We start from the raw sequence: 15,297 nt of genomic DNA on the forward strand, positions 1-15,297 counted from the left end.
CCGCTTCTGAGGCAGAGAGAAATATAATCTTGCCTCGACACAGTGCAGACAGGCTGCACCCAGTTCTTTATGTATAGAATGCACATGCTGTTGCTTATACAAGAGCTCGATTACATTTTTTCAACGGGTGTCACTTCAACACTGTCAGGTGAGACAACTTGTTGATCCTGGTTAGCAAAATGCATCATAGTTAAAAAAAAAATAACAACTAATAAACTTAAGAGAAAGCACAACATATTTCCAAAGATTTTATAATTTTTTGGGGTTTGTAAGATCTTGCTGGAGATGTCACACGACCACCCTCATGTTTGAATGTAATATTTCCTTTGTGCATTTGGCACTTTAGGACATTGGTGTATATCACCATCAGCACACTTAAAAATCAGATGTTTTCAGACGGGGGTATTACAAGACCTTCTTAGAATTTGTGTGGTTTTGAATTGGGATGCAGCAAATAGTACTTTTATTGACCATAACAAATTGTATAAAGTATGTCATGAAGAATCTGTTTCATAACAGTGCATTTTCAGTAATTGTGTTGAATGTTTGTGCACATTAGGATCTTTACTTGGAATTAAGAAGAAAGTAGAAGAGAAGAGAAGAAAATAAGTAATTAAGTGATGGAGATCACACATCTTTGAGCTACAAGGTGCTGTTTCAGCAGCCAGGGCTGTTTATGTAATTATGCAGGCTACAAGCTTTCAGGATTTATAGGAAGTGAAACCTCACAGACCTCAAGACTGTTTCAAATTGCCAAATGAGGCAATGGTTAGGGAATAACGGCATCTGAAATATCATCACATTGAGGTGGCACAAGATATAAATAGCTTTTTAGTAACTGAACAAACAAAAGGTGGATGAGTTAAAAACATGATTATACTGAATGATTAAGAACGGAAGATGTCTTTGGTTGCCTTAATTGTTGGGACAATGTCACTAGAAACAACCGTTATATATGTTACTAACCTTTCATCGTTCAAATATATTTAGTACCAATGAACCACAAATCAAACTGGATTGAGAAAAGCAGTAATGTGTACTACTGTTTCATAAATCTTTATTTTAGAACACTGTGTCACACTAAAGTATTATTGTATTTCAATCAAAGCATGCAATCAGTAAAATAAAATGAGCTCCCATGCTCCGGTCGCCACTTATCTAATCTTTCTCTCTTCTCTTTTACTCCCTTCACATCCTCTGCACTTCCTCCCCTATACTCACTGTCATGTCCATGTCCTTCCCTCACTCTCAGGGATTCCCCTGATGTGGGGACTGAGTGCGTGCTTCCAGCACTAGCGACAGCCTGTGCAGCGCCCTCTGGTGTTGAGGGAACTCCTCACACACGCGGTGCAAGATGGTGCTGGTAGCGTGCATGCGCTCCATCTGGCTCTGCAAAGCGGCGTCAACCGATTCACTGGTGGACAAAGCTTTGTAGTTGCCCTCAAACACCGCCTGCAGCTTCTTGCTGCGACTCTGTAGAGCAACCAGGTGGGCTAGGTTCTAGAGGGTTGGGGGGGAGGGGGGGGGGGGGGGGTACAAATGAGTGTGGATTTGTTTTTGTGCTTTCCCTTGTAAGAACATTTACAACACTGAGCACAGAAGGTGGAAAACCCAGGAGTTGTTATTTCAGGTGTTTATTACTTAGCTAAACTTATATAAACTTATATATATAATACAATATATAGACAGTGTCAAAGCCCATTTACAGTATATTTACATGGTAGCATGTATTCCTGTGTTGTAAGGCAGTACACCGTGCAGTATGTGCCCTTACCCCGTCTTTTGTGTCATGGAGATTTCCAAAGTCGGGATCGAGGACGTAGCTGGTGCCGCAGAGTTCTATCAGCTGCTGCTTCTGCTCTGCTAGCATGTTGCTCAGACTGTCCTGGCTCTTCTGTAGCTCCCTGATCACCTGCTCACACTCTACCACATGCTAGAGACGTACATACTGCGCATGAGATAATTGTGCTACATGCTTTAGGCATACTGTATTTGCAGATATGGAACAATGCACGTCCCCTACCTTGTGTGTGTCCTGGATCTTGCGCTGCAGGCCCTGTGTGATACGGTTCAGCTCACCCTTCATGGTTTGTCTGTTGGAGCTGTGGATGATGGCCTCCCTGCGCAGGACAATGGTCTCCCTTCGGTCCACGGTTGCTTCACTCTCCCTCAACAGTCGCTCCTGCTGCTTCATCAGCTGGTTGAGTCGCACCTGCAGACATGCACGTTTAATGAATTGAGTCCACAGGTATAAACAAGCTGTACACATATGAATAGAAGCATACAAATCATTACCAAGGCTAAGATACCTTATTTATTTTAACTTTTAAGTTACTTAAGAGGCCAACCATTCATTTTTGCTGACTTCACCCAAACCACATACTATGGTATTGTTTGGGATGCGGTTTTACCTTATATGTTGGACAGAAGAGAAACATTTTTTCGACTCCTCTGTATGTTTGTCACACAAATTGACAATAAAGCTGACTTTGACTTTTTGACTTGACCTTAAATACATTGTAATACCTTTAAGATGAGGAAGGTCCTAAAAACAGTGGTGATGAATGAAATAAAAAGATGAATGTATTTTGACATATCTGATATGTTTGCTCTAATTCAACAGTCAGCATTATAACATAAAAAACGTGCTGTAGATTAAAATGGAATACTAACATTACAACCAACTTATTCCTAACTTTCCGAGAGTCAACGAGCAATGAGCAGTTATGAGACCACTTCTGGGGGCCAAACAATTGGCCCAGTCCGAAAAGGCCTTAGGTTCTGAACAGCCTCACGCTAAAAGAGCCTCTCGACAGCGCTGCAACAAGCAATACTGGGAGCTAAGGAATTGCTTCCGAATGGCCACAACCCAAAAGGGCACTGCACTAGTACAGGACAATTGGTCCCAAGACCCAGATCATCTGCTTCCACGGCCACAAAGGCTAAAAAGGTGAATTAGTGATATTTCCATGACATATTTTTATTTTTTTTTAGGTAACATTCCGCTATACCTTTCCTCATCACTTCCTTTCATAAACCCAACAAAGAGATGCTGATTTATATCTAAAGCATGCCATTACTACAGCAGGTAATCAATCTGTAACTTAGCTACTTGATCTGTGTGTGCTGTGTTCCCATTGCTGTTTAATTAACTAGCAAAGCTGCATGATTGGGGAAAACACTAAGATTTTTAAGGAGCTTGAGTCTTTTGTGTATGAAAGGTATACATGTGTGGTATAATATGCAAATGCTTCACCTATAGCATAGAGCCTTTTTCTTTCGGTCAAGACACCCCCCTCTGTCAATAAGCCAGCCCTGAGATTTTACTGCCCTAATATACGTACAATGCGTGTATACTAAGGCAAGCAGCAGACGACAACTCAATATCTCTGTTTACTTTGTGTGCTTATATTGTGTGTAATGGCTTTACCTCCATACGGTGTATCTCAGCCTTCATCATCTGAATGTCTCCCTGGCCCACCTCCGAGGCTACAGTTGAACGGGTCTCTTTTATAAGCTGGGTCTTCTTCTCCCATAGCATAATCTGGCGCCTGATACACGCACGCACGCACACACACGCACACACACACACACACACACACACACACACACACACACACACACACACACACACACACACACACACACACACACACACACACACACACACACACACAGACAAAACAAATCCCCACAACAAAGGATGCATGTAAAAAACAGTACCCAATTTGCATGTTTGGATTTTTGAAGTGCCCCCGTCCACATCAGCACATTTCTTTCTTTCTTGCTCCTGTGCCAGTACGTTTATCTGCATCTCCAAACTGCCATCTACTGTAGGTAATACACTGACTATGAATAACTACCTCAAACAACCCTCCTTAAAAAAACTCCAAACTATGTCTTTAATGTAGAGTGGAATATTACAAAACCAGACTCATGTGAAATGTCATTAACTGAGTAAGTTCATTCCCATACATATTAGGTATTAACTATTGGAAAACATTTGTCGTAATATTTATGAATATACTCAAATACTTGAGGTTTTTATAAGCAGTAATAACAAATGTGCTGCTAACCATAAAAATACACTATCATTTTTCTCTTGCCTAAATCCAATAAGGGGGGAATGCAATTCATCAAGCTGTTTGCCATACAGACATATAAAACAACTCATCAAACAAACACAAAATTAATACGTGACTGACTCAGCCTCCACCAGACTATTGAGGAGTCTCTCTTTTTCCTCCTGGGTGTTCTCGTGTTTCATATGCATCTCGATAGCCTCTCGCTCTGCCTCCTAAACACATGATATCATGGTTAATTATCATTTACGAATACAAATTGAAAAAAATTACGAATTAAAGAATCAATGTCGTGCCTTAAGTCTGTGGAGGAACTCTGCCTCCATCATTGAATGGTTCTGCTGTAGCGCCAGGCTGAGCTCTCCGTTCTTGCTCAGCAGGGTATTGAGCTTCAGCAGGTCTCCTCTCAGTATCTTCACGTTCTTGTCCAGCTCCGTCTCCTCACGGTGCTCTACTTCAATCTGACCTGGTGGGGTTTGAAGTTGGTTTAATAGCAGCTCACGTCCTAGTGCACGGGGAAAGTTACACACACTGTGTATTGTTTTACTATTAAAAAAAAAAGTTTAGTTAGAGATGTCAGTCTGATGTTGTTATATACAGAACACTTCACAAATAGTTACATTATTTCCTGACAACTGACTTTGACTGACTGATAAGGACATGTGTACCTATTTGTTCATGTATGTGCTTCTTTCTAAATATATGACATACTCTCCAAGCATATTTTCTTCTGCTGCATGCCAGTGTACTTTATCTGCAGCTTGAGCATGTCCCTGCTGTTGGTCTCTATCTCCTGGGTGAGTTCGACTAGAGTCCCCTGCCGTTTCATCCAAAGCTGCTGGTCACTCTTGATATTTGCTGCCAGCTCCTGGATCTGAGTCATTAATGCCTCCATCTGGATTTGTAGAGGGCTCAGGTCCTCATGCTAGGAATGAAGACACACAAATCACAAAGGCAGCATGTGATTTTCATACAGTATCTGATTGTTGAGATAGTTTCTGATGAATTTATATTCCACATAAACAACAGAGAACCAGGTATTACTGCTTCCCTCAAAACCTCTCACCCCAGTTCTCGCTGTTATTTGATAGATCTTTCCGTTATAGTTGGCGATGGTAGCATGTTTCTGGCCAATGAGTGTACCAAAGGAAGAAATCTTAGTCTGGTGCGATGTCATTAACTCGTTGTACTTTGCAATCTCCTCATTGAGAGCCTCCTGGTCGAGTGTCAGGCTGTCCAGATGTTGGCTGACTCCGATGCTCTCCAGTTCCACCGTCACTACATCATTCTCCAACTGCCACAACTGAGAGAGCTAAAAGAAGATGAGCAGGTCAAAAATGTAATATCTTTATATATCTTTATTCTTAGCATATTTAATAAAATGTAATATTATTAACGAATTGTTCTATCCTGAGCGCATTATACTTTTTGCATTTTTGTCATCTTCTTTGCCATTCACTTTAGTTCTCTAACTGTATAGAAGTGCATTAATAAATCGCTGGACTCATCCTTTATCAAAGACATGCTCCATTTGAAAAGGAAGATGTAAAATATACTACATATTAAATTATTAATGAAAACATAATTGCGTATGTGTATATGGAAAGACTCTATAAGGGACTTTGATAGAAAGATCTTTGCTGTCAGAGTGTTGTGAACCTGCACCTTTGGATTGAATGATCAACTTTCCTACATGGCTTTCCCATGGCCTTTTTGATATGCTGCGTTAAAAGGCAACATGCACCACAACATTTTCTAAAATCCTTTATCTCGCATAAACAGGATATATACTGTATATGAGATGATATATATGAGAGCACTTTACAGGAAGGCTGGCATCCTTATGAAAGCGTCCACATCTGAGTTGAAATCATTAACCCTACCACCTTCCAATCTTGTTCATCAGTAATAAACGTATCAAATTCAGTGGATCTCATCTTTACCTTCTGCTTCTTGAGTGTGGCTATCCTGCAGGTGAGCCGTTTGGAGTACTTGGCAGCTTTGTTGTGGGTGAGCTCCTGCTGGATGTGGGTTATGATCTTCTCCTCCAACTCCAGATGCAAAGCGCTCTCTTTCTCCAACTGTTTCCTCTGATCATTCACTTCAACATGGTGGTTGCTGATGTCCTAGATGCAGGAAAATAAATGGTGAGCCGAATTGAAAAGTAGATAGAAGGTAGGAAGACATTGTGACGAAACACCTTTCTGAAAATAATCCGGTGAAGAGAAGACTCTCGCTACCTTAGACAGCCTGGCGAGGGTGCGCTCCGTCTCCCTCAGACTGCGGAGGCAGCAGCTGTAGTGGGCCTGCAGAGCCTCTTGCTGGGCCTGCTTCTGACTGATCAGCTTTTTGGATGTGGCACCCTCCATCTGGGACCAGTTCAGCTGCATAGTTAGTGTCTCATTTCGCTCCTGCTCTTCAGTGATGGATCTCTTGAAACCTTCAATCTCGCTGTCCAGCAAAATCACCTGGTGCTCAACGATGCTGATGGAAACAAAAGCAGCAGTAAGGAATGAATAGATGCATGCTTTCATTTTAATGCTGTCCGTTTTAATCTCAGGTTAATACTGTGTGTCCTACAAATATTGAGCTTCATGCAGGAAGTGATATGAGAACAGATGTTCTCTTATTTTTGTTTGTATCATTGATCATATTTTGTTCGTACATATTCATTTTTAGAATCCATCAATGTTTTCTTATTTTCTGCTCTTCTCTTAGGCGAGAGAACAGTTTATGAGAGCATCCTTACAGAGATAAAATAAAAACATCTTGTTTTTGCACAGTCTACAAATTGTTTGTGCAACGTAAGGAAACATAAGTTTTAAATTTAGGAAGAACTCAAAAGAAGAATTCAGGAGGAACATAAAAAAGCACATCAATAGTATATATTCAAATTCAGAGAAAAGCAATTATAGAGATTGAATTTAGATTCTTGGGCTCCAGAATACGAAACTATTGGTCCACTGATCTCAATTACGACTTAAAAACCCTTGTATGATATTGTGTCCAAATGGTTTACAGGCTGCTTTTTGATATTTTTTGATTTACCTGTAACACCAGTACTGACAATCAAAAGAAAAAAGTTTACTATAAGTGTTTGCAATATTTTAAGTATCTCAATGTAACTATTGCTGAGTTTCTTCTTCTTCTTACAACCATCTTTGGGTGGAATCTCTCCAATTCTAGGGCATGGGCATGAATATTTTCACACTGCCCTTTGTTTCGCCGGTGTTACCTAACCTATGCTGATAAAGGCACACGCCTCCATGTTACGATCAAGTGGGACTCATCGTTCAGCACACCTGGGTAATAGGCGATTTGGATGGTAAGTGACTTTTCAATTATTTTCTCTTCACCCAAAATTAAGAGAAAACACAATGAAAATTCAAGAGAATGTTTGCTGCATGAGGCCCATTGTGATTTATTTTCTTCACACATGTGCATATATTCTTGATTTCGCCTGAAAAGCAGATGCTTAGCAGCAGACTGACACCCTCCCCAAGATGCTGTCCATAAAGCATGTCATCTGCAGGGAGTTGTTACTTACATGTATGTTTGGAATGCATTCAGACATCAGTAGTATTTTCATATTCAGCCTTTCTTTGCCCTCATTCTCACCGCATGGCCTCTTGCATCGCGCTGAAGGCCTCATCTCGTCTCTTCATGCCTATGAGGCTGCTGCTCCACTGCTGCAGCAGCTGTTTACGCGCCAACACCAGAGACTCCATTTCCATCTCAGCCTGCACACAAACATGAGTTGTGACTAATATTGTAACTATACTTATATAGATCGACAACACTCACAATATGAAAATATGCATAGTATATCACATTATCTAATTCAACAAATGTAAAAGATTTTCATTTGAAGGGAATTAATATATGGAGACCATATACCCTGCAAATGTTTTTTTGTTGCTTAAATTTCGTTTTGTGAGACGAAGAGGCTTGAGTCCATCAAATCAGGTCAATAAGGCACTGTCATAATAATCACAGATGCTGTGTTGTCTTTGTTGGAATTTTGTATTTTTAAAATGTTTTATAGCTGCACTGTTGGTTCTTCAGACAAAAAGCAGCTCTCTAGCTAACTCTGGCACATTTACATTGAGCTGGAAACTGAAATGTTGATTAACTTTCACTTTCCTTGATAAATACACATCTTAGCTATAACAGATTAAGTAACTATGTGTAATGTGAAAGGTGTGATGATCACAGAAAATGATCAACTGAAATCGCAGCGTACAGAGAATTTCAGCATATTTTAGTTTGGTTTAGACAGTACAACCGAGGTTGTGGCTGGGGTGGGTTTTGTCTTTTAATGTCCCTTTATCTCTTCTCAGGCTCCTGTTCTGACCAATATTACTGATGCTCAGTAGATGGGTGCCAATGATGCTTTGGGCGGATTGTAGAGCCCTCCTGTCCTGGGCCGTGCACATCCCATGCCAGTTTGTAATGTTTGCACTCCGGATGCTTTCTATTGCTCCTCTGTAAAAGCTGACAAGAACTTGGGAATTTTGCCTTCTTAAGTTTCCTTATTAAGAAACACAGACATTTAAGAGCTTTCTTCACCAGGATGTAGATGTGTGATGACCATGTCAGGTTGTTTGTGATACTGAGTCCCAGGAACTTAAAGCTGCTAACTTGCTCCATCCCAGCTCCATTGATGTAGACAGGGTTGTGCGTCTTTGCCTTCCCTTTCCTAAAATTGACAATCAGCTCCTTGGTTTTACTGATGTTGAGCATCAGTACTCTTTATATGAAGTCTCGTTGTTAGTAATCTGGACGATGATGGTAGTTTCATCTGCAAGCTTTACAAGAGAGCTCTCTTCATGTTTGGGGGAGCAGTCGTGGGTGTACAGCGTGAACAGGAGGGGGCTGAGCAAACAACCCTGGGGGCACCGGTGTTCAACACTAGAGTGGAGGAGCTTTGGCTGCCAATCCGAACTGCCTGGGGTCTGTTTGTGAGGAAGTCTAATGACCAGTTGCAGAATGAGGTATTCATGCCCAGAGTGCTAAATTTACCAATCAGTTTCATGGTGGAGATTGTGTTGGAGGCTGAGCTGAAATCAACAATCAGCATTCTGACGTAGGTGTTATTTTCCAGACGAGTGATGGCTGAGTGCAGAGCAGTGGATCTGTTGGCTCTGTATGCAAACTGGTGAGGGTCCAGGCTGGCTGGGATGATGTGTTTGATGTGCTGGAGAACCAGTTTCTCAAAGCACTTCATCAGAATGGGGGTGAGTGCCACAGGGCGATCGTCATTTATACTGCAGACGTTTTAGGTACATAACTGATGGTGGCTGTCTTGAAGCAGGTGGGAACACTCACCAACGTTCAGTCTGTACATGCAAAACAGTCTTGTAAAGCAGCTTGAGCTTCATTTGGCCACACTTTAAAAAACATTTTCTGATGGTTTAGCCCGTTTAATTAAATGGGCTTACGTAGGCAGGAGGTACAGGAAAATATGATCCGATTGTCCAAAGAGGGGACGGGAAGCGCTTTGTAGCTGCCAGGAATATTTGTGTAGACATGGTCCAGTGTATTATCTCCTCTGGTGGATATGTGGACATGCTGGGAGTTGGTAAAACAGATCTCAGGTTTGTTTGATTAAAATCCCCAGCTAAAATAAAAATATCATCTGGTTGTTTTGTCATGTGTCTGCTAATGACCTCATACAACTTCTGTAACACTTACCGTTATCCATTTCTTCAGTGGACTACATTTACTATCAGCTTTGACATCCATACAAAGGGGGACAAGTATTTGTTTTGACCTTTGATGCTTTATTTTTACCATCTTTTCAAACAGGCTTGGACTGTGCTGTGGTTGTAATGTATACATACATTAGGTTATGGGTTATGCTGTGGGTTAGAGGCAAGGAGGGGTTTTTTATTAAAGGGCATTAACATTCCTATATTTCATGTGGTAGATTAGTCCCAAACAGTCGACTGTATCACAGTATTGGCCTTGCAAGATTAGAAGTAATTTAAAACAGTAGATGGCTTTTGGAGTCATTTTCAACCATGAAATACCATTTTTTATAAATTTGGTAAGAAATGTCAATATTAACTGCTGTGTTTCATCACAGTACAGTCATATCATTGTAGTGTATACCTTATGACATAATATGATTACCTCAGAGTGAGCCTCTTTGGCTGCCTGTGTCTCCTCTGCTTGAGCATTGGCCTGGGCCTCATACATGGCTATCTGCTGTGTCAGTCTCTCCATGTCCTTTGTTAGACACTCCACATAGAAATCCTGGTGACACAGGAGTATGTTCAATCATAACAGCAACTTCATCAATGATACTGCTTAATACAGTCAAGGCATTGGAACATATGCAGGAGCCTGCCCACCTGCTTCAATTTCAGATGTTCAGCCTGGTTCTTCTCAACTCCCGCTTTGGATCTGGTATTCTTCATGACTTTGACATTTGAGCGCAGATCTTCACTGACTCCTTGTGTGAAAGTGAGATGCAGCATCAGGTTGTCCGTCTCCGCTTGTAACTGGGACACTATGGAGAAGATACACAGGAGTCAACTATAACACAATGGAGACCTGTACTGAGACTGATGCTGTCTTGCTGTTGAACCAAACTAGAGGCTGCTTTCAATACAAACTGTACAGCTCTACCACTTTAAAAAACAGATTTTCTTTCTTTATATTTTCTATTGTACATTTTACTATTTTTATTATGTCACTTCAATTTTGCATCGGTGATGTTAATGCACCAAATTGACAAGACAAATTTGGTGCATTAGGAACTGACAAATCTTTTGCAAAAAAATATCAATTTCAAATCTAGACCTAATTTGATTTAAGATAGTTAATAGTTTAAGACCATCAGTCTCACCATTGGCTTTGGCTTTGCTGTTTTGGCTGCTAATCCTGGAATACTGGCTCTTCATTGCCTCCAGCTGATCTTGCACCTGTTGATGTTTGGCTTCAGCCTGTGCCTTAGTATGATGATGGTCATCCAGTTTGGTCTGGAGTCGGGCCAGCTGCTCCTGAACCCTGAACATCTCAACACCTATCTCCTGCTTGTCGTTGGCAGCTGCCTTCTGCATTGCCAGCTGGAACAGAGGGAGAAAGCACAGACAGGTATATTTCTATTTGACTCTGATTCCCTTAGTCATGCACACACTCTTGGACAAAGATTTTTGCTCCACTTATCGATATTTGGTGATTTCATTAGGCTATTATTGTCCGTCATTTTTATGCTGGATATATATATTTTTTTTTTACTTAATTTATACACAAGTCAACAGCACCATCTTCTAGACATATTGAGATCATATAGATGTTAAGTTGTTTGTGTAAATGAACCACATGTTCAATACCAGCAATGTTGGTTTTGTTTTTTTGGGTGTGTCATCTTGGCCAAAAAAGTCCTGAAGACACCTACTGTAGCGGTATCTACCACAGAAGAGGTTTTGAGTACTTTGCCAGATGTTTATACTTTTATGGACAGATTTAGTCACAGCGATAACGTAACAATGGTGCATGTAGCAGTCACAACCATTACAGGGGTGTATTTGACCTCCAAATAAAGGCTGGGTTGGAAGATGGGTGTGGTCCGAGCAAGGGGGCCGGATGTATTGGGGGGATAGGAAGTATATACTGATAGAAACATAGCCAACCTTTTCCTTCAGTCCCAGGTCGAGCCTTTCCAGCTGCTTGCTGAGCTGGCTGCTCAGAGCAGCTTGTTGCCTTCTGACCAGGGGCTGCCAGAAGATAAAACATGGCGTCAATGACATGACAGTGGGCTAGGCATATTCAACTCTGGGCAACATTAACATAGCTTTAGAAGCTGCTGCTGATACGTGAGTACACTGTATATTTATTGGAAATCACAAGCTAGCTGTGTGTAATGTACTGATTTCACTCACAGGTTAGACACCATTGAGGCACCACTATTCTCTTTTAGGAGCATTGAGGCAAAATCTATTAATTTAATAAATAGTGATTGGATACATATTGAAGGAGAATCAACAGACATGTTCAGAGTCGAGAACAATGAACTCTTCCTCCTCTTCCTCCTCGTCCGGCAGTGCCTCTTGATCCTCCATTTCTTCTGATATGTTACGGTTTGAGAGGTGAAGTGTGAACGGCGCTTGAGTTGCATTTTCTTGCACTAAAACACAGAAAATACATTCTTTAAAGGTTAATCACTGTTTCAATCTCTTTGATGGTACCTTAGCCTATAAAAGGGTGTGTTTTTGCATTTCACTTCAGAGATATCTAAACAGTGTCGCTGCCAAGTGCCAACCTCCGGTGCCGAGAAATGAAATCATCGTAAAATCACCAAAAACTGCTGTTCTTCAAATGGCCACTTGAGGATGGCTCCAAAAGCAAGTCAATCTCCAGACACCTCTATGTTAAAATGCATACGTTTACAGCAGATGTAATACACATGTTTACAGCTTGGTACAAAAAAACGTTTTGGCTAATTTCTCAGTTTATGACAACTGGTGAATTTATATATAACTCACTAGTTTCAATACACATCTAGGGATTGATCATTGAGATGATGAAATATACTTGAGTGTTTGCCTGAACAACAAACTGGACTGGACAGACAAAAGAAATGTACTCTACAAAAAAGAACAGAGCGGATTCCATCAGCTGAGGAGAGTCTTTTGGAGTGCAGGGAGCAATCCTGAGGACCTTTTTTGACTCTGTGGTGGCTCAGCTATCTTCTATGTTGTGCTCTGATGTGGCAGCAGAATCTCGACCGCTGACACGAGGAGAGAGACTGGTTGAAAAGGAAAGAGCTGTCGTGAGATGATATCATCCCTGATGGAGAACAAGTTCCATCCCATGCAGGACACTCTAATAGCACTGGACAGGCAGCTTTCTCCACAGTGTATGAAGGAGGGATACCTCATGCTGTCAAACTGCACAATTAACACTGCTCCAAATAGACTACACATACCAACAAATGACAAATTATGAATTCATTAATGAATGTACAATATCAATATTTACATCGATACAATATCCTATGCAAAAATCAACATTTCATATCTTCTCTTTCATATGTACAATAAAATGAACTCAACCATTCAGTCTGTCTGTCGTATAATGTTATTTGACAATTTGTTTCTTACTGTTTACTTATTTGTTATAACTTTACTGTTTACTTGAATGTAATATACTTGCTTTGTTTTGTATCTCTTGTTGCACTGTGCCCTTGTTACTGTAATACTGCTAATTATAGTCACCCACTTTGAGCGTCACAGCAGCTCCTCAGAAACCTGGGGGTAGCGATGTCACAGAAACTACGGTCATATTTTACATGGACTCTGATGTAATTGAAAAAAAAACAACCTCTGATACGGAAAAGTGCAATGGAGCGGTCATTCAAGTCGGAATGCTGACATAAACACACCTGACATCACAGTAACATGGTGGCGCACATAGTGAATTACCTTTTCATGTAGTGTTTCTGTTGTGAAACATTATCATTTCCATTCAGTTGATTTGAGCTTCTTTGTGAGCTTGCAGGATTAGCCTACTCCTCCAGTCTCTTTTAACCGGATTACTGTTGATCCTTGAAATATCTTCAATAAGATTTTCAGAATTTTTTCTGCCACTGTGGGAATTAATGTCGATCCACTGAAGATTCTTGTGAAGCTCAGAGACTTAGAAACATCAGTTTGCTGTAGGAGTCCATGTTTTCCTGATCAGATGCACTGGGACACATTTAGATTGGAAGTAGGGAATACCGACCCAGAATTATCGACATCCATTTTAAATGGATTGCAGCATATTTTTGCGATTTTTCAATTGAATGTCAACACAGACATCCAGTTTGTAATGCTGCACTGCAAATGCAAGGGCTTTCATCAGTGGGCCACAGGCTCAATCTCCATTGTTTTACCTCATTCAGTGATAGTGATTTAACAGACATTTATGAAAATTATAATCTTTTGAGATTATTACTTTAACCAATTGAAAAATGTAAATGTGAAAATATATAAATATTGCTCAGTAATATATAACTTGTACATATGTTCTTGGAAGTATTTTTTGTCCATCTTCAACTGTCTTTTAAATATCATTTCTGTTTTTTCTCCATATTCTGACCCACAGATTAATCTTCTTTTAAATTACAAACAGGTAAAGGGACTAACCTGAATTTGTGGATGGAGATAACTCGTCATCTGCACCACTGTGGTGAGGGTGAAGTTGGAGGGACAGGTCATCGTGCTCTGGTCCCGGCTGATTCTGTGAGCCAAAGTTGGACGCAGACAGAAAGCACATATAAAGGTCCTTGTAACAATGATGATTTAGTAGTATTAGACATACATTACATGGACACATTTTAGAATTTACAGGAACTGCCAATTGCTGTCCCATAGGATTAACACTGCATGCAACAGTATAATAGGCGTGAGCTCATTGTTAACTCATATTATATGCACCCAAAAAGAAGACTGCACGAAGTGCATGAAGTGCACACCAAAGATGAAATAAATACCTCCATGTCTCCACAATAAGTTGATAAAGGAGAAAGAAGTGCAAAATGAAACTCTAAAACAAAAAGCAGCTCGACTCTTGTTTCTTCCTGACAGAAATACCTCTGGAGCAGGTGGAACAGTCGCCTCAGAGTCCTCTGCTGCTTTCTCGCTTCCAGTCTCAGTTTGGCCTGGGCTTTCTTCCTCCTCCTCCTCGCCTCGCTCAACCCCAGCGCTCTGCATGCTGAACACCTGCGAGGACGAAGAAGAGGTCTGAAGATGGCGACTTTAGAAGACCGTTTAAACATTTTGTGCTCGATGTTTTTTCTTCACTCACACGCTAAATGTTACAACTTGACGTAAATTAGCTAGGTTTTACGTCAATTAACGTGTGCTATTTTTTTATTTTCGATGTTTCACTCTCACACAGTAGAAAACTCGCATTCCATAGCTGACGTTATGTGGTACATACAATACCAAACCCTCAAAACGAATAGCACACATTAAAGTGAACCAATGCTAGCGAGACGGTAGCTTGTATCTAATTAGTCTTCTAGCTAGTTAACTCTAAACCCTGAACCACGTTAGCTAACGCTAGTAGCGCAGACGTTGAGGAAAACATCAGCTAATCTTAACTTACATCAGTCAACGGTTAACCGGAGCTACTTAACAAATACAATAAATGCGTCGTATATCTGAATACACTCGAAACAATAATTCTCTTTAATTTTGACAATACTTACCACTCTTTTGCT

At 40.6% G+C, this 15,297-nt stretch overlaps 1 protein-coding gene across 1 annotated transcript; it reads right to left on the reverse strand.

The window, feature by feature from the left end:
- Window positions 1-1,248: 1,248 nt before the first annotated feature.
- Window positions 1,249-14,348, reverse strand: ccdc40 (coiled-coil domain 40 molecular ruler complex subunit; the record flags this gene model as incomplete). Its single annotated transcript, XM_079219164.1, has 17 exons — window positions 1,249-1,500; window positions 1,775-1,933; window positions 2,024-2,212; window positions 3,431-3,551; window positions 4,206-4,297; window positions 4,379-4,548; window positions 4,794-5,007; window positions 5,149-5,394; window positions 6,026-6,208; window positions 6,323-6,566; window positions 7,701-7,822; window positions 10,218-10,340; window positions 10,439-10,596; window positions 10,936-11,155; window positions 11,723-11,806; window positions 12,080-12,210; window positions 14,219-14,348. 17 exons carry the CDS (start codon window positions 14,346-14,348, stop codon window positions 1,249-1,251), a joined length of 2,838 nt encoding a protein of 945 aa, XP_079075290.1.
- Window positions 14,349-15,297: the final 949 nt, after the last annotated feature.

The sequence above is a fragment of the Taurulus bubalis genome (genome assembly GCF_910589615.1).
Source record: "Taurulus bubalis genome assembly, chromosome: 6".
In the NCBI taxonomy this organism is placed as follows: domain Eukaryota; kingdom Metazoa; phylum Chordata; class Actinopteri; order Perciformes; family Cottidae; genus Taurulus; species Taurulus bubalis.